This window comes from Echiichthys vipera (genome assembly GCF_963691815.1).
Source record: "Echiichthys vipera genome assembly, chromosome: 14".
NCBI lineage: Eukaryota > Metazoa > Chordata > Actinopteri > Perciformes > Trachinidae > Echiichthys > Echiichthys vipera.
In genome coordinates this window covers 8,890,634-8,916,905 of record NC_139839.1, presented here as the reverse complement: position 1 = coordinate 8,916,905, position 26,272 = coordinate 8,890,634, and the positions used below count along the sequence as shown (strand labels likewise).

The window sequence follows — 26,272 nt, the reverse complement described above, 5'->3', positions numbered from 1 at the left end:
CATGATCTGACGTGGAGGTAGAGAAGGCACAATGGAAGAGAGGTAATTAAAGAGTGATAAAAATATATATTATTGCAACAAGTTCTACAACACATGCTTAAAATGTAGGGACATGAGTTAACATGTGGAGTTTCCAGACATGGCAAGCATCCCCCAGGCCGATGAGACACAAATTACATCATCTCTGCAGGTTTCTGGTGTCAGAGTTTTGCCTGAGTGGTTTTAAAGTCTAGCACCCCCATGAGTCCACTGTATGTACTGTCTCTTAGAGCCACAACAGCAACGTGATGCACCATCCTTTGTATATTGTACAATTGAAATAAGGAAACTTTAACAACAAAAAAACGCATAGTTTAAAACATGGTTAAAGAAAAGCAAAAATAGATTTACAGGAAGAAATTGAGAAAGAGGTTAGAAATGTGGAAAGCTTCAGCCTCTCTCTTGTTCCCACCACTGTTTTTATTTAATCTCGGTTTCACAGTTTGGTTTGTATCTGCATTTTCTTTCACCTGTGCCCCCTTCTGGCATCCTTCAACTTAAAGTTAAGTCCTCATGAATATATGGTTACTGATTAAACCCTGTGTTAAAGCAGAAACAAGGAAACGGTAGTGAAATATGTTCAAAGGGTCACCAGGTCAGGGTGAGGGCTGCTTCTTATCTTCAGTGCTGTAAACTAAAGTATGTGGTAAAGAAGTCAGAGGGAGACAGACTTGTTTCTGTACAATCTACAATCTAGTTCTATTCCTTTCATGGTCGTATCTTTTAATGATAATACCTCTTGCCTTCAAAAGGTATTATCACAGATTATTTTTTGTCATCTTAACCATCCATCCATTCATCTTCAACCGTTTGTCCCTATCAGGGGTTACGGGGGGGGGCTAGAGCCGATCCAAGCTGAGGCGTGAGGGGGGGTACATTGGCTTTCACTGTTTGTCTGTATGCTGGCATTAAGTCCTGACAGCTCATTAAAAGAGACAGTTGGTGAATACAGGTTGTGTGCATGGAGCAGGGATGGGATGGCATCGAGATGGGACATGGGGTGGGATCTTGAAGGTGAAGCACATAATGCAGCAACAGTTGGATGCTTTCAGACAGGTTATATGTTTTCATTCCACAACAATATACTGTATATTAATACATTTATTTAAAGATGCGTATATCTGAATGCAAATGAAAGCTTCGGGAAAGGCTTAGGGTTTTAGATGTTGTTCCCCTCCCTATGTGATACACTGTGTATTGTATGTCAAAGGTGAGCACCATAATGACGTGTCATCTGTTTCTGTGGAAAGCCCGCGAGACATTTCACTTTCACTTCAAATGCACAGTAACAGGAAGCTTTAAAACATTGAATAATGCGTTATTATTCTAAATAAGCAACAATCCGAATATATAATAATAATAATAATAATAATAATCCCTTTTAAATGAATTGCAGCTGCTATTACGACTGTAAACTGACTGGCTGGCTCACAGCAGCTGTGAATGGGAGTAACTGCGGCACCGTTTCGCCTGAAGGGTGGACTAAAATAAAAGTGAAAGTGTTTTTATGTATTGAACTGTCACTCCAGCCAAAAGTTCGGTTGTTGGGTTTATCCGCGTTTCGTGATATATATTTTCTTCAGAGCGTCACCTCTGGAAAAATATGATGGCTGAATAATTCAAGGTGAGTTGTCTTTTTAAATAGTTGCTTTAAATCGTAGATTGATACGCCCTGTTGACATAGCTGTGGTGTTTGGAAAAAGAAGCAGCCCTGAAATGTTATTTAAAGGGGAGAACAACACTTCATTGGTAAACAGTCCCACTTTTAGGGAGTTTCACCGTACGTTTCTTAGGTTTTTCTCTATTTTGAACAGAAATGAACCAAAATAAATTGAAAGTGACTCTCCGGAAAAGACAACTGCAGCCATATGTATAGCTAGCTGGCATTAAGTACTTCTTTCTTTATTTCAGTTTCATACATATTTTTGCACTATTAAGTAGCCTACACATTTATGCTGACCATACAGGCCTATAAATGCTATTGGGGTTTTTTTTTTAAAAATTTTATATGTGTGTGTGTGTGTGTGTGTGTGTCTGTGTGTGTGTGTGTCTGTGTGTCATAGGCCTTTTTACATTTTAGAGTTGTTAAGATTTGGATGGTAACATGCATAGTTATTGTTTAATTTTGAATACTTAGTACCCAGTGACATGACATATCTTACCATAGCATATCTATAAATGGCTCCTCCCAGGCCTCATTTGCACAGTTGGTCAATATCTCGTCTATATAAACGCTGTATCATAAACAGCCCCTAGATGTCGCCAAATACGTCCAGCGCATGTCCGACATGCAACATGTATTATATGTATATACTGTAGGTGTCTTTCATGCTCAGCTAAGTCACATTGTTTCACAAAATTGTCTTTAATGCATTAATATCAGAAGTGTAAGGTTCAATTCTCTAGTTATCTTTTTAATTGACTTTTACAACTTTCCATTTGACATTGAGATAATATGTATAGTTTATTATATGACACTGCGTCATATTTTATAAAGTAATCAATTGGTTTGTTTGTAAAATCTTAATCTGTTAAGTGAATAAAGCCCCTAGATGTCGCCAAATACGTCCGGTGCATGTCCGACATGCAACATGTATTATATGTATATACTGTAGGTGTCTTTCATGTTCAGCTAAGTCACATTTTTCACAAAATTGTCTTTAATGCATTAATATCAGAAGTGTAAGGTACAATACTTAAAAAACAATCTCTGGCTATTAGTCAATTCTCTAGTTAGTCAATCTTTTTAATTGACTTTCACAACTTTCCAGTTGACGTTGAGATAATATGCATAGTTTATTATATGACACTGCGTCATATTTTATAAAGTAATCAATTGATTTTTTTGTAAAATCTTAATCTGTTAAGTGAATAAAGCATTTAGGTAAACATATAGTGCCTTAAAAGAACAATAGTTGCCTCTACATTGCAGGGGACTATAAGTTTTAAACTTCAGCTGATGAATCCTACAGTAAATGAGGGGATGTGGAGGAAATCCCACCACTGGTAATGAAGTAGTCAAATCAAAAGAACATGCTACAACTTTAAAATTCTATTAGATCTTACCACCAGTAGTAGAAAGCAAGTACATTTGCTCAAGTATGGCATTTAACTTCAATTATGACTTTTTCCATTTTCTACATTTCCTTTCCATTAAAACGCTGCAATTCACTTATTCATACTAGTTAGATAGTTACTAGTTACTTTACAAATATAATAATACAACATACAACAACAAATAACATATGATGTATTATCACAGGTTAAGATAAGGTGAGACTTTATTGATTGCTGAGAGGGATATTTGCTACCCAGATCCCCGTTACACTTGCAAGACTAAAGGGATGCTTACACAACAATGCATCATGTTTTATAATCTGTTAACATGGTTTTTATAATTCTGAATGATTACTCTTACATTTGGTACATTAAGAATATTTTTACCTGCAACGATAGCGACGCTGGTATTGTTTTCACCTTGTGAGTCTGGGTGTGTCATTATGACAAAATGTGGTCCTGGAAACAACTACTATACCGCAGAGGCATAGTATGTCTGTCTCTCTGTGGACAGATTGTGTCACTGTAATAGCAACAGAACTGTGCCAGATGCAGTCACAACTTTACTGGTGTTGAGTTCAAAAAGAAGGCAGAGTTTAAAGATGAGTGTGGTCTGAACAGAGGCATCAGATGTAGGGGGTTGGAAGTAGGGAAGGGGGCAGTGGCCTCCCCACTTTATCCACTTTGCCTAATTTTCAACAGGGCTGGTGTGATCCCGAATACTTATACCTTTAAATGAGTTCAATTTTGAATGCATGACTTTTACTCAGTGACATGCAGTCAGGGGAGGCAGGTGAGGCTGTGCCTCCCCTGTCACAATGAGAGGAAAAATAAATGAAATAATAAAATAACACAAGTATTAATATCTGGACTGTATATTGACCGTTTTTATAGTAAAATTCGCAGAAAATTATGTATTTCCTGCTTAAATAAACGGAGTCTCATCGGAGACGACAGGTGAGGCACGGACAGCCGAGCCTCCCTCCAGATTGCGCAATCACACAAACTGTAGTGAGCGCGTGCCAATGGCGCGTGCTTGTTCACATTTCTGTGTATGTTTCCAATATGATGGTTGAGGACACTTTTATGTAATAAAAGCTTACATCTTCTTTTCCATGGTGTTCAGCAATGTATTTTACGTATGTGTGTAATATTTACATCTTATTGATGTGACATAAATCCACAGGGAAAATGCCTGGCTTGAGGCAGGCAGTACTTCTGCCTCAAGGAAGGCAGCGATAGTGAGCAGCCTGATAGCCTGCCATCAGCCAGGTCACGTGAACTCTGACCTGTGTGCAAAAAGTAAACACAAGAAGTGTGCTGTGCGACGCTGTAGAGCTTAGCGACAAGCTGTCATTTCTCGCCCTGAAAATGGAGGATTTGATTTCTAAACTAAGACATTTTTCAAAGCTTGACTTTCAGTCAAAGCAAGGAGCCATTTACAAGTAAAGGTCAGATATACTGCAATATACAGTGGCACTGGTGTTTTAAAATGGTTTTCAGCATCCTATTCGCTCCTATTCTCTCCTATTCTCTCATCCTATCCTATTGGCATCCTACTGTATGTTTGTAAATCTGACTTGTGAGTCAGTGCCTCCCCAACCCCAACCCTCACTGCACGTCACTGCGTTTTACTTATGACAGAGTATTTCTGCACTGAGCTGTTGCTACTTTTACTTATGTAAAAATGAAGTCCTCGACCAGTACTTAACACTTTAATGTTGTTACACTCTGGGAGTGACCAATGTTCAAAGTAAGTACTTTCAATACTTAAGCACACTGATACTTAACATTTACTGAAGTCTAAGACGTTTTTTTTTAAACTACTGATTCATTTAAATGTGGCTGGTGTCAAAACGTCAAATTTTATAAATTCACACCAGATGTCACTATTGGTACAGGTTTAGATAAACACTGTCATGAAAGAATATCCACTAGATGGAGCCAAGACCTTTTAGTATAACCAACATGAACTCAGCATGCTTATCTTGTACTTACTGTCTGTCTGTATGTGAAAAAGGAAGTATCATGGTTTCAGTGTTTATGACTGGCAGGGCGTTTCTTATTTACTCACCGTGAAACTCTACCTGCCCACGGATTCGATCACATATTTCTGGATTTGTTTTGCATGTGTGCAAGTGTGTGGAGAGGAGTAAACCTCCACAGTTTAGCAAAGATACGACTATTTATCACAATCAGCCTGCAGAGCTGCTGAATCAGAGTCCTACTGTAAAAACAGGAAATGAATCTTGTAAACCGGGGCAGTGACACTTGATCTACTTTAAACCCAGCCAGCCAGCCAGTAGGGCGCTTTTACATAACGACATTACAGGAATCTTCGCGTTGAACAAACATGTATCACAGTAAAACACGTCCCAAACCTGATCCTACTTCCTCATACCCTCACCTGGCATAGATGACCGAAGATACTTATGTGGCATAAAAGCTTTAACCCTGGCAGGCCTGTGTGCGTGTGTCACGGATGCTTGAGCCTTAGGTATGCCACATTCAATTTCCAGTGAATCTTTTTTATTATCATCACTTACTGAATGAGATCAAATCTGCACACCATGAGATTACATCCCAGTAGGGAATCTTGAATCTTGAATCTTGAATAGGGTCACAAATTCAAGAGTGCACTCTCTAATTCCTGCCAGAACTGTTCAAATATCAAACCCCTGATTGTTTTGGCGCACAAGACAACGGAACAGGCAGCATTCCCCTTAAAGTACCCAGATAAACTAATTTTTTCTTTTTGCGTGAGAGGCATATTATCTGATCATGTTTACCAAACAAAAATTCATATGGCTTGTTGGCCGTCTTATAGTTTTCTAGGGCAGTCTCAGCATGTTGTGATATGTCATCTTGTCCTAAAAGATAAGACAAACACTATAACATGATCAAAATCATGTTTCATCCAGTAAACTAGTGTATTTTCACCTTTTAAACACTGCCCCAAAATAAATGCACATTTAATACTGTCACATATCTGTTTAGTATGTCATCCTGGAAATTTATATAGTTATCTGTGACAAACAGCTTATCTAACACATCCAAACGGGTGCGATGTAGTGAACTCCACCCATCTGGGACTCTAAAACAAACACACAGAATCATTTTTTAGTAAGACATGATCCAAATCTGACTAGCAGTGAGGAAACTAATGTCTATCTTCTCCTCTCACACAATGACACACACACACTCAGATCTTTTTTTTGTAAATGCTGTGGTTGCAGCAGCTTCTTACAAAGCCACAAAAAGGCAGTGCCAAAACACTCCGGTGCAGCTCAGCCAGTATGAGATTTACACAGGGAGGGGTTGGGGAGAGAATCCAGAATTGGATTTCCCAACTCTAGGCAGGTTTCTTTAGAAATGCCTCAGTGTCTCATGTTAGCAGCAGCACCACCCGCTGGTCAGATGATGGAACTTCTGTTAAGTCACGTGATTTATAAGAAATTGGAGCCTCCAGCTTAGAGCAAGCCACACTGTTGCACAGAGCCTTGCAGAGAGACTGTATAGCTCTTGACTCAGCAGTTCCTTCTTTTTTTTTTTTATTGTGTATGTGTTTTTGCAGTTTTATTTTTTCTTATCTGAAGATAGCAGGCATAAGAATTATATGAGAGGGGGATATGTAGTGCATGTGGGTTAGGGTTATGATGTCTTGGCCTTATGAAATAGCATGCATGACCCAAATCACTCACAGGTGTCTACAGGTTGTGGCTTTAACCCCAGGAGATAGTCTCATGTTGGGGATATTTTTTAAAGTCAGGCGCATTTTTGACATCTTGTTGTGAAATGATGCTGTCATTATATGCAAAAAATGGCATTTTTCCAACGTATAGTGAAGATCTAAGAAGACAAAAATGCAGCAACTAGCTGTGTCTTTTATCGGCCCACGAATAAAGAGTGTCAACAATAAAGATATACAGCAAGAGAGAGTTCCCAGTTGCAGCCTACTGCTGGCAACTACAGAACCCCATAAATGCCTGCTTTTCAAACACACATAAATAAATATCTGTGGTATGTTTTTGAACAGGTCCGGTAGCCTGCATGTTTAGCATTGACGTCCTTTGTTCACTTCCTGTTTTCTCTATCTGTTTTTGTTGCTATGACTTTTCAATTCAGCGTCCTACCACATCTCATCTGTGGCCACACCCACAGCAGATGGCAAGGCAACACAAAGACATTTCTATTAAAAGGTGATTTTAGTAAATGGAGGATTTAGTCTTGCACACGGGCTCACACACAGATTGTTTTAGCTTGTGAAGTTGATGTCAGAAGCTCTTTGGAGTTCACTGAGGAATTCACTGGGATGTTTTAGTAAATCTTTCCGGTCTCACAAGACAAAGTGTGTGTCAACTCTGTTTAAAAACAACATACCACATTGCAGGGAATGGTTGTAGCTCATTCCTTGAGTGCTGTTAACAGAGCTCGGGAGCTGTGCAAGTGGATCTGCCTACTCAGATAACCTTTTGCGCTTACATAATGTGACACACATACCTAGATATATTCTGACATATGCAGTATATACTGTTAAGGGGGTCAGGATTGTATTATCTTCTTAGAGTACAGGAGGGTCAGGAATTTCTGTTGATTAGCCAAACAATTTACACATCTTGACACATTTCCAAAGAGTTACTTCCTTGTTTGTCCCTGCTCCTCTTTGGCTGGATATTTACAGCAGGCCCTAGTCTATAAGACTGTTCAGGGTCAACCATAGTAACCTAAACCCTTTGGCAGCAAACAAATATTTGCTATGTAAAGATATATTGAGTAATGGGGTCACACTCCTTCCATGTGTGTAATCAGAACTTCTCTGTTCTTTATTTTGAAATGTTGACCGCGTTAGCATAAATGTTAGCGCATACATGAGTCTCTACCATTGGGTCTCCACTGTTGGGAGAGCGGCAACAGTTAGCTAGCCAGTTATAGCACTAGTTCTATTGCATTCCATTACTGCTCAGCCACCTCCATGTTTGCTTGTCAGTTCAGACGAGAGAGTACAGCACCTTTTAACAAAATATGCAATATGGTCCAGCTATGGCCTGTACCATCTCAGGTGACAGGGCTGGCATAAGATGGACACGGCATGAAATGCTTCAGGGTTCAGCTGGACCCTTCTTGAGAACGAAACACGACAGCATCAGGAGCAAAGGAAGAAGTTGTTTGTTGTTATAGAGAAAGCAAATCTGAAGAGGGAAGAGGTCGGAGTGGATGAACTGCTCCACAAAACATCAGACTTTAGATGTTTTGTTAGAGTTTGTTTTCTGTCACAGTCAGTGGTTTCTTTAAGCCATGACTAACCTTTACAAAGCAGTCATTTGAACCCCAAACCCAGATGTTTTATTTCTGAACTTAACTAAGTTACAATGGTTTTCCCTTACCATAACCAGGTTGTGTTTATAACATATACAGTCTATGGTTTGTACCTAAGTACACTATAAAATTTCAATCTAGTTAATTGTCTGTTAACTCACTATCTATCAAAGAGTGAGTTTAAACACTGGGGCTTGATCATACGACCCACTAATGAAAGCACTCTGACTTGACTTTTTGCTGAGTATTCCAATCTGAGTGTTTGTGGTGACATTCCTTCCTGCCATGTTAGTGACGCTGCTCAATTCCTACAGAATACAAATTGAATCAGAACACTGTCACAACGTAACTACGTCCTGGACATAGGGGCGTCAGCTGGGGAAATACTTACTATATTGTCCAGGAGGGCTGTTAAAAACTATGGATTTTGACATGTTAGAGATTCCAAAGTGGTTTATGACTGTAGTCTGGCATTCAACTGAAAACTACTCTTGAAGAGTCTAAAGTTGGTTTTAGAGAGACTTGCACATGCATGTTCATCAAAAAGGAAGAAATATAGTCACAAGATTATCCAGCTGTTATTTCAAATGAATCATTCAGTGTAAAGTGAATCTACGATGTGATGTGTCAGCTATTGTCTGGAGTAGTCTACAGGTTGTAATAAACTGAAATTGCCCTGATGCAAATTCACATGGTTAGTGTGTTGTTAAGATCCAACTGTTGCCTGGTTTGACCTGTTTGTGTTGCCACTTGGTGTGGTATTGTGGGCACGGTGCCATCCCGCCAGACAGGTTGGCAGTGTATGGCATACACCCCCGCCATGTGTGCGTGTGTGTGGGCGTGTGTTTATGTGTTTGTGTGTAAGATAGAGAAAGGGAAACAGGGCGCTGGTATTTCCAGTAAATCAGCCGACTCTGAGATTGTCCTCTTCTTTCTGTCTTCTCTCGCTCTTATATATTCCAACAAACCTTCCCTTGTCAGCAGACCACCTCTCTCTCTCTCTCTCTCTCTCTCTCTCTCTCTCTCTCTCTCTCTCTCTCTCTGTCTCTCTCTCTCTCTCTCTCTCTCTCTCTCTCTCTCTCTCTTTCTCTCTCTCTAGCTCTGTATTTATATATCTGTTAATCTCTCTCACCCACACCTACAATACACTCCCACTCACCCATACACGTAAACACACACACGGCTACTGTCATGCATCATTGGATTTTTGGCAAACAGGCAACTCTTGTTTATGGCCGTCAAACTGGATTTGATTACATTAAACATGGACGTTTGCATGATGTTGGACAGAGACATGAATGTTTTTGTCCTTTGTTCGGATCCTTTACTACCAATACAACACTTTTTAAAATACTGAGTAAAAGTCCTGCATTGGAAATGCTACTCTGTGTCATTAGACAAAGTGGGTAGTGTCAAAAGTAAAAGTCATGGGTGTGTAAATGTGTTGGGAATGAATAGATTAGATGGTATGTAGATCCTCTGTGTGAATTTGACAACTACTGTAAAAGCGAGTCTAAGACTAGAAAGGTACTATATAAGTACAAGACCTTACCCAGTTGTATTCTCACTCTACATGAAAAGACTGCAAACAAAACACACAACACAACCATAAAATACACCTTTCAGAAGAGGATCACGATTTTAGGGTATCTCATTTTCAGCCTTGTGCACACAAATGGTGTTCCTGTTAGATACATGGTTTCATTGTAATAATATTTACTTTGTTTGTATGTTTGTGTTTGTATGTTTACAGTATGTAAGTTTACTGTGACCTCACATAACATATTTTGGGCCAAAACTTAAGAAATGAATCCGCTCATTCTGATAACATTTCACACACATGAAATTATGAAGTGATGACATTTTATACCCAAAAGTATGGACATGACCGAGGAACAGAAGGGGAGACTGTGACCATATTTCATATTTGGTCGGATACTGGATTGGTGAAGCTAATCGTTGGCGTTCTCCTTGAGACTTTGGTGACTGTAGACCTTCAGTGCTGCCTGGTATGAGATGTGTGTGACATTTCTGTGCAGCAACATCCATATTTAAAGCATTGTTTGTCATGGCTACAACTTTGTGTTCGATGAGTTGGTAATTATAGTGTTTAATATTTTCTAACTGAACTGTAAATTTAGTTCAACCCCAAGTGGACAGCCTTGTCTAATTATATCCTACAAGTTCACAGCATGTGTAATGCCTATTCAACTAAATGCTGCTCTGGTCTTTCCAGTAAATCAGCAGACTAATTAATTTCCACTATTTGCTTTACTCACTCGCTCACTCCCACATTCTTTCTTTACAAATACTCACACACACAAACATGTCCATAAAATACCTTAAGTCTCATCCGAAGTGTTTGTCTTCTTCTCAGCTTAGCCTTCAGGCCCTCACACACACCCAGATACCAAGATGTGGTCCGATACTCTTGATTATTCACGTATAAATGGATGAAACATGTTATGTTGAGTCATAGTTATGTAATTACATTTATTGATCTTGTGGTGTGTTTTATTTTATCAAAAGTAGGCCCTTAATATGTGCAGCCCAGTGGAAAATAATGTGTCATTAAATGGCCTGTGTGCCCTTTTGGGTATCACCACACTGAGAAGCGCTGCGGAGGAAATAATGCGATTCCCTTGATATTTTAGAAATGTTTAATTAAAAAGAAAAAATTGCATTAACTGAAGACTTGCTACTACAGTTATTTATGTACTGAAGTACTTTATGTACTGACCTGTATACACTAAACTATTACTGAACTGGTTTATTGACTTGGGTACAGCTTTGAGGCGCTTTAAGTTATCCTAGTGTTTAAGTCGCATTATAGTTATCATAAGTGGTTGATGCACTTCATATGTTATTAACTAAGAGTTGGAAAAAAAAACGTTTTAAGAAACGGATGTCGACATTACCCCTTGTATTACTGAGATAAGACCTCCAATTGGTCGACTTTTGACTTCTGTTTCCTGCAATTGTTTTCAGCTATCTCAATGTTTCTCAGAGTCGGCAACTTCTCCTCTCTCCTGTTCTGTTCCAGCATGAGCGTATTTCAGAGACACAGTTTGACTTAGCACATCTGCTTTACTAAATTCAGTTAAAACAAAGGGTGTGTGTGTGTGTGTGTGAGTGTGTGTGTATGTACATATGTGTATGTACGGCAACTTGTATACATTGTATATATTCTAGACTTCTATATCTAGTATGATTAAAAGGCAGGGAAGGGTAGGAGGGGTAGTCGCCCAATGTTGCCCAATTGTTGAAAAACGCCTGCTAAAGTTCCATCTAGGAGCCAAAACGTGTGCTAGAGTGTCCTCTGGGAGCCAAAACGTGTGCTAAAGTGTCCTCTGGGAGCCAAAACGTGTGCTAAAGTGTCCTCTGGGAGCCAAAACGCATGTTAAAGTGTCCTCTAGGAGCCAAAAACATGTGCTAAAGTGCCCTCTAGGAGCCAAAACATGCGTTAAAGTGCCCTCCTCAGTGGCGAGGATGCGCTATATGTGCCTTTTTTTTCCTTTTTTGCCCCTGCCCTTCAAAAAGTTTGTGCACGCCACTGCATCACCATATCCATAAATGACAACGGGCCTCTGAACATAGATGCTGTTTCTAACCCATATCTACGAGGCTGATAACCACTGATAATGCTCATTCAATGGAGCGATAACATTCGAAACATGTGCCACATTTCAATGAATTTCGAATCTTTCAGTTTGGCCAAAATTAACTCATTTGAAACATGATGAGCTTGATGTCTTCAACCTGTCTTTGTATAAAAGTATAGTGTATGGAGCAACTGATGGTATCACTTCTTTGGGACAACTCTAACAACTACTCCAGTGGTGAGTGTTCACAGTTTTGGGATGCGTAACTATTAGTGTACTGCATTGGCCCATATGAGCCACAATGAAACTAATAGAATAACTGCTACAAACTTGTTGCTTTGTTTTGGTGGTTTTTGGAATGCATATTTTGATAATTAGTCAGTGAAAACTGGCAATGTGAGTTGGCAGTGTCTTTCTTTCACACCAGGCTCCTTACACTCACTCTAAGGCATGGTCCTGTCCATCCCTATTATGAATTATTACGCGTTTTTTACTGTGCATTTCATTATGCCACCTAAGCAATTTACAATGAGATGACATATTCATTTTGAATTTACCTTTATTTATCCAGGAAAAACCTTAGACCAGCAGTAGCAGTGGGCAGCAGGGGTAAATGCAAATTTGCACACACACCCAAGAGCGATATTTCCCTCTAAGAGACAGCTCACATCCTTTATCTACACTTTAACAACAACTGACACGCACACTCATCCTTTATTTGCCAGGTTGATACAAAATAGTTGTAAAGATGTTGTTCAATTCCATCTAAATTATTAGCCTTGACATTTTAATTACTCAGCCCTTAAACATCAATTATTATTGCATATTAATATGATGGTATGTTCTGTTTGTGTATAACAGTAGTCATTAGAGCTAACAAAATGACATCCTTAAACCTGAAAAACCACCTTGAGAGATTATATAAAATACTAATAGAGTCAGTAACATGGTTGAACACAATGAGCAGTAGTACAGGCATGTTTGATTACACTTTCTATATATACTGTATTTAATTAATTAAGGTAACCACTGGTATTGGTGCCTATTTGTATATTAGAACAAAGCAGGAGGGGAGGAAGATGTGTCTAGATCTGTTACTCATCCCCCATCCCAAGTCTTTTCAGCAATATCTTCCTAAAGTATCAAAAGCAAAATACCTTACATGGCCCCTGTGAGTGATATATTATCACATAAGGTTATTTCATTATTGGATTATTACTGCTGATGCATGAAAAGCCTTTAACTGCTGTAGCTATTGGTTGAAATTGAGCTGATTTAAACTGCTTTAAAAACTTTGGGCAGTGAATAAAAAAAAAAACATATTTTATGAACCAACAATTTGTTATACTGTACATGTAAAATCTAAAATCTGCAAAGAAAGTTTAGTAAAAAGTACAGATTTGCCTCATATTTGTTGTGGAGTAGAAGTATAAAGTAACATTAAATGAAAAGACTCAATTAATTTATATAAGTGTACATAATCAGTTCATCTCCACCACTTTAAATCATCTGTAGTGGTCAAAAGTTCATCTTCATTATCTAGAGTTTGGAGTATGTATTATTAAACAACATAAATACTGTAAATGTCCACCCATTTGAGACGCTTAATATAATCATTGAGGAAATTTGATGTATCTAGCTACATAATGAAAAGACAAAAGTTTCTAACCAGCTCACTCATGAGAGGTGAGCCTGTGGCCTTGAGATGAAGCCGTGCATATGGCTGTTTTTCAGTGATGAATGGTTTTATTTCCTGCCAGAGGTGGGGTCAAACAAAGGGCAAAACACAGAGAAAAACCTGCAGGGGAGTGTTTTTTTATATCTTATTTAGCTTTGGATAATCAAATTACACTACAACCGATAATTAGAGCCCAAAAGACTGTTGGTATATAATAATTTATTGGTAAATGGAAAGCATTTATATGACACTTTTCTAGTCTTATCGACCACTCAATGCACTTTACACTACAGACACTATTCACCCACTGCACCATACAAGGAGCCACCTGCCCATCAGATAAACAATTATGCACATTCACATACTCTGCATTTGGGCTTCAGTTTGTAACACTTCGACATGTAGAGTGCAGGGGCCAAGGCTCAGACCTTAGCAGTCCGCCTGGCTTGCAAGATTCAGTCACAACACACACAACAGGTGTGTAGTTGAGATCAAAAGTCTAATGTGTGCGATAAGCCGCAGTTACTAGAATTAATAAAACCAAGGATGTAAAATAATAAATAAGGATAAACTACAGTCTCAACTCACTTTGATATTCCACTGTGGCTGTTCTTGAGCAAGTTGTGTTTCCAGTAAACTGGCATCTGTTGACATCATGCCAAGACAAACACGCTCAGGTGTGTTTGCCAAGAAGACACTGACGGAAAGACACACACACACACACACACACACACAACCTTATGATGCTGCTGAACTGGAAGATCAGAAATCATTGCAGCTATAAAATATTTTCCAAAAAGTTATAATGATCTAACGTGCATATCCTGCATTTATCCCAACTCTAAATTTAAACCTCTGGCAGATTGTTGATCATAAAGCCAGTCTATGCAGTTTTAGTACATTTATGAATATATAGTTATATAAAACTTTCATGACTTTACATAGTTATGCTTACTGAACCCCAGTTGAAAGATATTTTTCTTTTATTGGTTTCTCACCCATCTGGGATCTGTAGGGCACAGTTTATGAGAAAAAACTTGAAATATCCAAGAGCAACGTCATATATTGACAATACAAAATCCTTGGGTATTCCCCGAGATTATAAAATCATAAATTTGCAATCAAAAATTTTAAATGATCCGAGATTAAAGTCACAAATTTACCAAAACCAGTTGTTTCTTTTTTGTTGCTGCCAAGGAACATCACACCACACTGGTAATTTAGGTTTGTTTGTTTGGGGGGGGGAAAGTGGAATTTCACCACAGTGTTAGATTTTGAATGATATCAGTCAGAGTCACGAGAGTGAAAAACCTAGGGAAATACCAAGCCTGCTTGATTTTACCCAGTTGGTTACTGTGGTGTAAATGACTCTGTGAAAGCTTCAGGGAAGAACCTCACATGTACATTTCTGTTGTTTCACAACTATATATATATATATATATATATCGTATATATATAAAAACAAGTCTTGCTGATCTTCAGTCTAAAGTGAGTCAGTGTGTAGTGTCCATTGAAATGGGGCATGTCAAGTGAAATGTTATCACTTGCCAGATGGAAAGCACCAGAGATATCGCTCTATGGTTCCCCATATGCACACACACACACACACACACACACACTCACACACATATACACACACTCACACTCTCACACACATATACACACACGCTTCCGCCTCCCTCCCTACGGTCTTCTCCACAGTTTTATATTTTAGGTGTTTTCGCTGCCATCTCATCTATGCACGGCAGGGAGGAACAGTTTTGTGTTGTGGGTTTGTTATTTCCACCCGAGGGCCAAACTCTTTCCTGAGATACCCCCCCCCCCCCCCCCAAAAAAAAAAAAACAAACAACTTCTTATAGACTTCTAAACAAATCCCAACAATCCATCTATCGTTGTGTCATTGTTGTCCAAAAATGATGTAGGTGAGCCACAGTAGAAAAAAAAATTTGGTGTTCAGTTACTCTTTAAACATATAAATTGAATTGCATATAAGTTGACGTAGTTGTTAAATAAATTATCAATAATTAAGAATCAAATTGAGTAGATCACCCCCATTGTCATGATACTCAATCCAGCTATTTGAGTTCATGTCGGTACATCCCTTAATGGAAGTACCTTTGTTTTGCCAATTCTGTTGTGGTAAGAAAGGAAGCATTATTATGATGCCAAAAACATCCAGAATATTTCCATTGGATAAAATATTTCACTTAATGAAGAGCTAGAATGTGCTCATGCAGAATATGTACTGTATGTGATATTGTCAGACAGAGTGGGACAAGATGATTTTAATGATTTAAGTCTACTCAAAGGCAATAATGACAAAAGAAATGTATGGGGCTAAGTATTTACAAAGACAGACACTTCTGGCTCAGTGAACAGGTACTGACATCCATCAGTTACTGTGTCAGTGCCTCCAGATCAGGTTGAATTGTATGTCCACAGCGTCAATAATACATTACATGTTGGCATCTTGGCAGTTCAGGGAAGTATTTTTACTTCCTCCTTTCCTGACCTTTGTTTGCATGAACCCGTTGTGCTGCTGTGGCAGATTTATGCTGCACCTTTGCTCTACAGCCACACACCACACAGTCAGAGAAACCTGTGAAATGAGCGCTATACCGAAAAAGAAAAAGTAGGCTCAGATTGCCTCCACACAGCTCTCACAGACCATTCCCCAATACCTGAAATACTGACGTTTTTTTTTTTTTTCATGCATTCATGTTAATGCACGCGTGGCTGGACCAGCTATCAACAAAAATTCAGATTACAACACGGACAGTCTCTGCTCGGGACGCCATTACTCCACTGTATTTTTACATAGCAGATTAGTCAGTTTTCAATGTTTTCTGCTACATTAATGTTCTGAATGTTGAGTACAGCTCCATAATACAGTTGACCAAATCAGAATGGCCTCGTGGCCTGTATCAATCTCTTTTCCTTACGGGTAAAGTGACTGAGATGTGTTCCACAGAATTGGAATAATATATATGTCAGAAATGTTTCTAATTTCAAACACTTTGTTATTTTTTCTGATAGGACAAGACAGTATCAAAACAGATCTACGACTGCAGCAGAAGAAGGGCGAAGAGAGCATGATGCCATCAGTCTGTAACGTGACTATGCCTGAAACTAAAACAGAGACAAACAGTGGGGATATCTACAGTATATTCAGCAACAAAATATCGACATACAGTAATAATTAGGTCTAACGTAAGCTTACATCAGGTGTTTCACATCTGTTTTTTCCAGTTTGTCCAGCCTACAGTTACCCAACCTCTGGATATGAGCCCATAAACTGTCAATATATACATATCGTCATTTGCTACATTTACATCAGTTTCCTTTGCTTTGCTTCGTTTATCTGTGCAGATGAAATCAAGACATTTTGATCACTTAAACGGCTTATTGTGTGATTATAGAACAAACTGACTTCATGAGTAAAATAGAAAAAGATCAGCAGCCAGCAGACGCTGCTGCACATCAATATGAATTCATACTTGTGTACTAAAAAATGCTTTCTCACTTCCTGTCAGTTTTCTCACCTCTAGATTTTGGGCTGGCAGGCAGCATCCTGAAGACGCGCACAGCTTGGTGGCCTTTGTTAATGCTCTTGTCTTTCACCTCCTCGATGTCAGGCAGCGAGTTCATTGCACAGCGGAAGTTGGCTTTCCATGTTTTGGGGTCACAGGCCTGACCTTCGACATATTTCCCTGCAGAGTGCATTTTGTTACGTACATGATTTTTTCTTTTAAACAAAAAAACATCTGAGTCATTATGTGCAGTTTGTGTATTCACACTTGCTCACCTGTGTGGATGGCCCATTGTTTGAACAGACTTGCGTCCTTGTCCAACTCCCAGCCGTGTCGAGCTGCATGCTTCCAGGGGATCGAGAACATTGTCTTGTCCTGGAAAATAGAAAAACGAAATACGGAGTTGTAATGAGGGTTTAACATGGAATAAACTAAAATATCACATTAGCACCAAATTTCAAACATGGTTGCCATTCAAACTGAGCATGCAGTGTGCACTATTACTGTTAAAGTATGTAAAATATATTATTTGCATAGTGCAGCAGCCACAAAAGAAGTTAAAAATACACAACAAACATACGCTTTCTTTTTTTTTTTTAACAATATCGACATACAGTAAAAATAAGGTCTAAAGTAAGCTTACATAAAGTGTTTCACAGCTGTTTTTCCAGTTACCCTACCTCAGGATATGAGCCCATAAACTGCCAATATATACATATCACCATTCACATTTTTATTTTAAAATATTCACAAAAAGACTTTATAATACAAAAACCATTATATAATCAGTTCAGGTCAGCAGTTGTTGACCTGATATATAAATGGGACTGAATACGAGAAGAACTGAACTATTGCATCATAAAGTGAACATGCAGGGGTTGTTTTTGTGTAGTTATCACACCAAATGTTTAATTGCACATATTCAACCTGACCTCATTTATTAGTAAATGATTGATTTGTTATTTAACCTCGCAGTCAGCTGCTCGGTCAAAGTATTTTAAAGATGTACGTTCATGCAAGTGCAAATATCAGGAGGAATAGCAGGAATTTAAACTATATGTCAAAAGTTATGGTTTGATGATACAGAAACACCAGATTTTCCATTAAATAAAGTGTTTTCTGCGCTGCTATAATCCGTATGTTGTAATAAAACTAAACATTTCTGTAGGAAGGTTGCTGTTTTTCTTTCTGTTTTTTTTGCTCCAGATATGTTTTATAATTGGAAGTCTGTACTCTCCGTTTGAGTGCTTTATATTTGAGTGACAAGCCATGTTTACCTTCAAAATCAACTACTGCACTTTACAGCGGTTAACAGCTGCAGGTGTCTTTTAACCACAGTGGACTGAGGGCAGACTATTCAGGCTACCTAACTCGTTTGTTGTTAACATTAAAACACACTTCAAATCCCTGCTTCGACAAACTTCTAACAGGGATTCAATTATTTTAAATCTACAGTATGCCTTTTAAATGGCCAAGGTGATTGGTGCTTTAATAAAATCAGTCCCTTTTTGTTGGCATATGTACAGAGGTAACGTAGCCAGCCACTGTCAGGCGTATCAAAAACAATCCCCGACATCTCTGAAAAAGGTCCAAAATTAAAACTGTATATTAAGTGTTTTGTTATGGTCCTGCATGACGTTTCCTGTTACTATTATAATCTGTCACGTTAGCTGTGATTGTTTCTACTATTCTGCTGTATTAACTGCCATAACATATCAGTCATATCCACAATACTATAGATATTATTATAGTTACTGGAAGTGTGTCTGTCTCTGTCTTTGTGTCTGTCTTTGTCTTTCTCTGTCCATCTGTGCTTCTTTTCTCTCTTTCTCTCTCCTTTTCTTCCTCCCTAATCGGTGCAGACAGATGTCCGTCCTCCACAGAGCTGGGTCTGTCTGACGTTCCTGCCTGTTATAGGGAAGGTTTTCGTTGCCACCGTACTCTACAGGGGAATTGTTGGGTCTATGTTTATCATAAATAAGTCATAGAGTGTGGTCTTTACCTAGTTTGTAATGTGTCCTGAGATAACTTTTATTATGATTTGGTTATGATTTGGCTCTATAAATAAAAATGAATTGAATTGAATTGAATTGAATTGAATTGAATTATTACATTACATTACATTTAATTTAGCTGATTGTTTTATCCAAAGCGACTTCCATTAACTGCATTCAACCAATAGGGTACAAACCCAGACCAGCTAGAACTTAAATACATATGTTAGCTTCAGTGCGTTTTTTTATTATATATATTATTAATTTAGAAAATTAGCCAAGGTGCAGTTGAAAGAGGTGTAAACTTTCTGCTGTCTGGATGTCGATGGGGACATCAAATAAATCGAGAGAGTATTTTTCGTTGATCAACCATGGATAGAGAGTTCCCCCAGAGAGACGCTAACAGCCCCAAAGGGCTAGCACTGATTAGCTCAGGGCAGTGTGCTGAACGCATCCAAAACGTAATTTTTTAAACACTAATATTGCTCAAAATAGCACCAAACCTCTGCAGTAGCTTAATTAGAGTACCTACACATAAAACAAAGCACCAACAACGTAGTTAATGAACACAGAGTTTATTAAATAAGACTTTTACAAGTCTGTGCCTTACTTTAGGTCCATGTCGACAACCGAATGCACTGGAGTTCAGTTCAAGGAGGACATTTTTTAATCAGTGGCTTATTTGATGTGTTTTCATGACTAAAAAGCCCATGGGGTCCAGTTTCGGCAGACTTACCCTTTAAAGATAATTCCACTGATTCATCCTTTATCGGCAATCATCTCCTTATTATCATCGCATTTTCATCTTTCAAGTGGATTGACGAGTCTACTGATGCAGTTTACAGTCATCAGCAATCATCTGGACAAACCTGAAAAGATGTGTGTGATGAATGAGAAGAATGCTGTTGCTCCTCTGTGGTTTGTTTTTAAAAAGACCTGCCAAAATCCTTTTTAATTCTATTTAGTACCATTCATACTGATTGCGAGAAATGTCAACATGCTAAAGTGAGTTGCAAAACAGTATTATTTCCTCAAACTCTGTGTGGGGTTGATAGGGGAACCCCATATAGGGAAGGAAAGATAATTGCTAAAAACGGATGTTAATAACATTATTATTGCACTTGAAAGAAGTAGCAATTGTTCGTTTTATTATAGCCATAATGTTAAATCCAGTTTATTTTGTATACTTTGTAAAATAAATAGAATATCATAAAGACGCGTGGTGTCAATGCATTTTTTGAGCCCTTTAAGACTCATGTCCAGTTTACTGTGACAGATTAAGATGATAATTTGAAATCTTAATCTGCCACCTGAGGGAAATTTGTTGGCTTAAATGTCTGGTCATAGTAATTGATTTCCCAACAGCAGAGCACTTAAAGGCATCCATTTCTTTTCAGTAAAAAGTCATGTTCATTAACGTTTAGATTTTTTATTTTTTGTATAAAAACAACAACACACAAACAAAAACTATATAACTATTTACAGAAATATTTTACAACTGCTTTAAGCAAAAAAAAAAAAGTATGATCTTGAAGTAGAGCTATAACCAGGAGTTTGTTACAATGCATTATTACCCTTTAACTAATGTTTACTTAACGGAAAAATGGATTATTATAGAATTAGCATCATCTACCTGTGTCGAATACAATGAGTATGAGCCTATGTGCAATTTGAGGTAAGTATTGACTACCTCGTATGTATTTATGGCTGTATGGAGTTTGATGTGCTCATCCTAACTGAGCAAAACTGAGCAAAATCAATTCCTGTGCTCATCATCACAAAAAACCTGAGCACCAAAATACCTTGAGTCAGAAATCAGAAAGTCCATTTAACACAGCAATGTACTTCATAACTTCTCACAAAAGGTGGAGGGAGATGAGAAAAGCTCTCTGAATGTGGCTGTCTGAGTGTCAAACACACGGAGGTTTAGCTTTAAGTTTGGAGACAGTCCATCAGACTGGAGAGACGATGATGGCGAGGTGTGAGTCAACTGAAAAGAGGGCTTCGAAGGAGAAGATGGCGGGCAAGATGAGCTCTTTAAAGTCCAAAGTGTCAAAGCACTATTCTGTCCTGTCCTGAAGATCTCAGAGACTTGTCATCTGCTGACAAAAGCTGTTCCAGAGGTCATCTGTGGAGGTTGAGAAGTCTGTGACCAAAGTTGTGTACTGCGGCAATTCGTCTAGTTCGTCGACTGTAAAACAAACAGGAAACCCCACGTCAGCAAGGTGAAGAAGAACATATATTATTAAAGACTAAACTTTTCAGGAAATTACATTTGTCAGGGTCATCTCAGATTTGGTTTGAGAGTGTGTTATAAACTGGGCCTGGGTACTTTGAATGAAGTGGACATTTACCAGGCAGGATCTAGCAAAAGAGGCTATGAAGTTGCATTATGGGAAATTGTAGGATCCAGTTAACATCTATTAGTAACATTTACCTGAGGAAGATTCGCTCCAATGGCTCCCTGGACTGGTGCATGCTTCATTGCTCAGGAACCCCCTGTCGTCTAAACTGCTTGACATCCAGTTTGTGTCTTTCTCCAGTTGCTGGCAAATCTGAAATAGCAACACTGGACTGAGTATGGCTATAATATTTTGAACAACTGGAATTTTACCACACCAAACAGTCTTATCTTATGGTTTGGGGTATTAATACACAAGCCAAACAGGCTGAATAAGACAAACATGGGTATTCCTGTCAATGAAAAATGCATGCTGGTAAGAGTAGGTACCGAAAGCCATGCTTACCTGGATAATGTTGTCTGTATAGTCGAAATCTATGAGACCACAGCAAAGACAGAGGGAGAGAAAAGGGAGTGGACATGAGTACGGCACTGTGTACGGCATTGATCTGTTTGAATTTAGCTTATTTCATTAAAATTAATCATAAACTATTTATTTTCAAGTATGCCGTATGTGTTGTTGTCTTACCTGAGCTGTGTTCAGGTGAAACTTCAAATCTCTGGTAGAAGTTTCCAGGCCCGATTTCGACTGACAAAGACCAGTCTGGAACTTCAGATGGAGGCACGAATGTGAAATCTGCAAAGATGACAAACAATAGCACTTAATACACCTGATGCTCTAGCTTTTTTCACGGGTTTGCCTTCACTACGCCATGTAACATTAAGAACATTTTGTGTCTATGTATCTACTTGTTTGACACATAACTGAACGCCACAGGAAATTACAATGTTAAGTATTTTTCCTCACCTTGCTGCTCTGTGTGCACTGTGCTGTCGACTGTGTTCTCCTGAGTGGATGAAGTGTCTTCCTGCACTGAATCCGGGGGAGACTGGGTATCACTGCTGTCCTCGTCTTCCTCCACCTTGATCAGTGAGCTCTGCAGAGGTAGAAATGAAGTCACAGCCAGTGAGATTTAGCTCTATGTCAAGCTACTGCATCAATGCCACTAAAATACCATTATTCTATAATATATTTTAATTTGAATTGACTAGTGACAATGTAACAGTATTGCGGTATTTACCTTCTTCCTTTGCTTAGTTTCCTTTGCTTTGCTTCGTTTATCTGTGCAGATGAAAGAAAGACATTTGGATCACTTAAACTGCTTATTGTGTGATTATAGAACAAACTGACTTCATGAGTAAAATAGAAAAAGATCAGCAGCCAGCAGACGCTGCTGCACATCAATATTAACTCGTACTTATGTACTCAAAAATGCTTTCTCACTTCCTGTCAGTTTTCTCACCTCTAGATTTTGGGCTGGCAGGCAGCATCCTGAAGACGCGCACAGCTTGGTGGCCTTTGTTAATGCTCTTGTCTTTCACCTCCTCGATGTCAGGCAGCGAGTTCATTGCACAGCGGAAGTTGGCTTTCCATGTTTTGGGGTCACAGGCCTGACCTTCGACATATTTCCCTGCAGAGTGCATTTTGTTACATACATGAATTTTTATTTTAAACAAAAAAACATCTGAGTCATTATGTGCAGTTTGTGTATTCACACTTGCTCACCTGTGTGGATGGCCCATTGTTTGAACAGACTTGCGTCCTTGTCCAACTCCCAGCCGTGTCGAGCTGCATGCTTCCAGGGGATCGAGAACATTGTCTTGTCCTGGAAAATAAAAAAGGAAATACGGAGTTGTAACGAGGGTTTAACATGGAATAAACTAAAATATCACATTAGCACCAAATTTCAAATATTTCAAGAGGTTGCCATTCAAACTGAGCATGTCATGTGCACTATTACTGTTCAATTATGTAAAACATATTATTTGCATAGTGCAGCAGCCACAAAAGAAGTTAAAAATACACAACAAACATACTCTTTCTTTTTTTTAACCACAGCATGTCGTGTTAGGAAGAGATTTTGAATATCTCTTTTTGGCATGTTTGGCCTATTTCCCACTCAGATAAAGTATTGATAGAAAATGCTGTAATATCTGTGAGCTAATGACCAAACTAGGGTTACAACTAACTCCTGGAGTCTATTTTCACCTGTCTGGAGTGTTTGGATTAAAAGACTTCCACAGTTGCATATTGTTTTCCTTTCCCTTAACTATCTACAAAGTATTATATTGTTCTGTTAAGCACCAAAAGCCATCACAGCTACTGCTTGAAACCTACAAATATTAATTTCTACGGAACCTGCATAAAAAAAGACGCGTGCAGCCTTGTGAATCGCTTCCTTGATCAACAGATGTGTAGCTCCGATTCTACAAAATACATTTCAGAATGTTTGTATCCAGACTGCTTTCAGAAAATGTAATCTGCATGAACCAATGCAACTTGTTTCAGGAGGAAATAAACCTCTCACCTTGTCCACCCACATCAGACCGCTGACGGATTTTGACTCGATCTGCTGCTCCAGCCATGGCCTCATCCTCATCCTTGACACGGGCATGTTTGCCTAAAATATGCAACAAAGAATGCCTTTATTAGAAAAAAAATGAGGAATATGGCGTGTGATGAACAGCCATGAGATAAAATCCACTCCCGCATCTGCCTCAGTTTAGATTTACTGTTGCCTGCTGGCCGCGCAGCAGGCTGAATGGGGTTCACAGCCAGGGCATGCAGGCGAACAGGGGGCGTTTACGCGTAGGAGTCAGCGCGCTACTTATGAAGGACACAAGAGACCAAAAAACATTTCCTGGTTGTACTTTTAAGGCATTTGCGTTCATGAACGTGTTCAGATACAAGTGGACTGATTTTACAGTATATAACATTTGAAAAAAAAAACGTGCAACAACTCGATTTTATCCAAACAGGAGGAATTTTAAGACGTGCGCCCAGAGAGCACACACCTCCTCCTCCTGCACTGCTGCATTCATACTGTATGTAGCCTTCGGGTCCAAAAGTCACTTCATCAACTCCTGTCAATAGTCCTTTTGAACACATGGTGTGCAGGAATTACGCATCACTACATTTGTCATTTAGGGATATTAGAGGCTATAACAACTTCATCTTCCCGTATAAGTATTCAGGATTTATAATATTTCTTCTCGCAAGCAGCTCCCGGCAATAAAACATGTTTAAATATGATGCATCTCATGCAAGTAGAAGTGATACATGAATATCAAATCACTTACAGACTGCTTGTTGTATTCGCCGTAAGAGGAAAATGCACAAGAATAGTCCAAATGGTTTGAGTTTGATCCAGAGAGAAGCTTCTCCTCGTCTTTGTGTTAATCCACTTGGAGACCTGTCTTGATCAGAAGCGGGCACTGGCTCCTCGCCGCTGTGAGTTCTGGCTTTATAGTGTGATAAGGGTTTTCCCCGGCACAAGAGAGGAGGAGGCGGGCGCACTGTAAAAACTGTCCATCCCGGGAAAAAAGGAAACTGCACAGAGCTGTTTTAAAAATGTTTTTATGGGATTATTAAATCCCATAAGAACATTATATCAAATGCTCATATCAAATATAAAAGTTAAATTAGGTTAAAATGGATATTTCTTTACAACATTGGCATGCGCATGCGCCGCTGCGAGCCGCTTTCAGCCGTGGACCTGTTTCCGAGAAATCACGCTGTTGAAGGCAAGGCGGAAGTTTAGAACAACACGGGTTAATTACGGTGGTTTGCAGCACGTAGACCTACCCTTAGGTCCTACCCTTAAACTTGAATGACTCAACTTTACATTTGGCACGGGACAGTTCTTAAGGCTTTGCATTGACCTGCTTATTACAAACGTTTTTAATATTTGCTGATATTGTCACACATTGTAGGTTTTCTATTTAAGGATTTAAGGAAGCAATAAACAAGCCATGATTTTATTATAAGGCATATATTTATATATGAATATATATATTTATATATGTTAATGTGTCATATAGGCCCACGGTACTAAGTAGCTAATGACTTTAGATAGAGCAATAATAATAAGAAGAAGAATAGTAATAATATGAATAATTCACAAGTTTAGGTTAGTAGCAGTGATGTAAATTGTAATGTAGTTTTTGCAAAGTGTACCTTATTAAAATAACAAACATGCATATAAACAATCATATGTCAAACCACCTACACACACACACACACACAAGCATTGATCATCCAGATACCCATGCCTGATATCATAGGCATGTGCATGGACCAGCCCTTTAGTATAAACAGCCTCTCAGCTGAGAAGTAAGTCGTTTACAAGAAACGGTGTAGTAAATTAAGTCACCAGAAGTGGCAGTGCAGTACACATTTTATTATACCCCCCCCAGTCTATGATGTGGGCCATGCAGCATGCTGAGTTGAAGCGATGATGACGACACAACGCTGAAGCAGCAGCTGTGTGGGATCAGTAAGACAGTGGCAGAGATATTTACACTCTTGATCATTCATATGTGTGATAATTCACCAAGAGCTCATAACATGTTTAGTAATACGTCGGTCTGTGCGCGCACAAAACCGCAGCGGAGTGAATGAACATGCATACAGAACGGGATCCATAGTCCATGTTATTGTACATTTTGAATTCCGTTGCTCGGTCTCGTGGCTTTTTGATAAACAGTCTACCGGAGCTCCTGTTATATAACAGCATCAGTGCACACACAGCACGCTGTTCTTGTGGGAGCCCCCACACCGGTGTTGTTGTCGCAGCTACCGGCTCTGCTGTGT

General features: G+C 38.9%; 1 protein-coding gene across 3 annotated transcripts in view; it reads right to left on the bottom strand.

Moving 5' to 3' along the window:
- LOC310956582 (interferon regulatory factor 1-like) overlaps nucleotides 1-24,909 on the bottom strand; it is a 29,906-nt gene extending 4,997 nt beyond the window's left edge. Inside the window, exons 1-10 of one of the 3 annotated variants that reach the window (XM_083926860.1) lie at nucleotides 24,760-24,909; nucleotides 23,988-24,080; nucleotides 23,186-23,285; nucleotides 22,923-23,090; nucleotides 22,701-22,741; nucleotides 22,427-22,556; nucleotides 22,148-22,255; nucleotides 21,965-21,993; nucleotides 21,655-21,772; nucleotides 20,675-21,408 (exon numbers count right to left, since the gene is read on the bottom strand). In XM_083926860.1, the coding sequence (XP_083782986.1) occupies nucleotides 21,302-21,408; nucleotides 21,655-21,772; nucleotides 21,965-21,993; nucleotides 22,148-22,255; nucleotides 22,427-22,556; nucleotides 22,701-22,741; nucleotides 22,923-23,090; nucleotides 23,186-23,285; nucleotides 23,988-24,074 (888 nt within the window). In that variant the 5' untranslated portion in view covers nucleotides 24,075-24,080; nucleotides 24,760-24,909 and the 3' untranslated portion in view covers nucleotides 20,675-21,301. Of the gene's footprint in view, nucleotides 1-20,672; nucleotides 21,409-21,654; nucleotides 21,802-21,964; nucleotides 21,994-22,147; nucleotides 22,256-22,426; nucleotides 22,557-22,700; nucleotides 22,742-22,922; nucleotides 23,091-23,185; nucleotides 23,286-23,987; nucleotides 24,081-24,759 lie in introns of those variants that run through there. The other 2 variants (XM_083926861.1, XM_083926862.1) reach the window with 2 other exon arrangements.
- Between the last annotated feature and the right edge of the window lie 1,363 nt (nucleotides 24,910-26,272).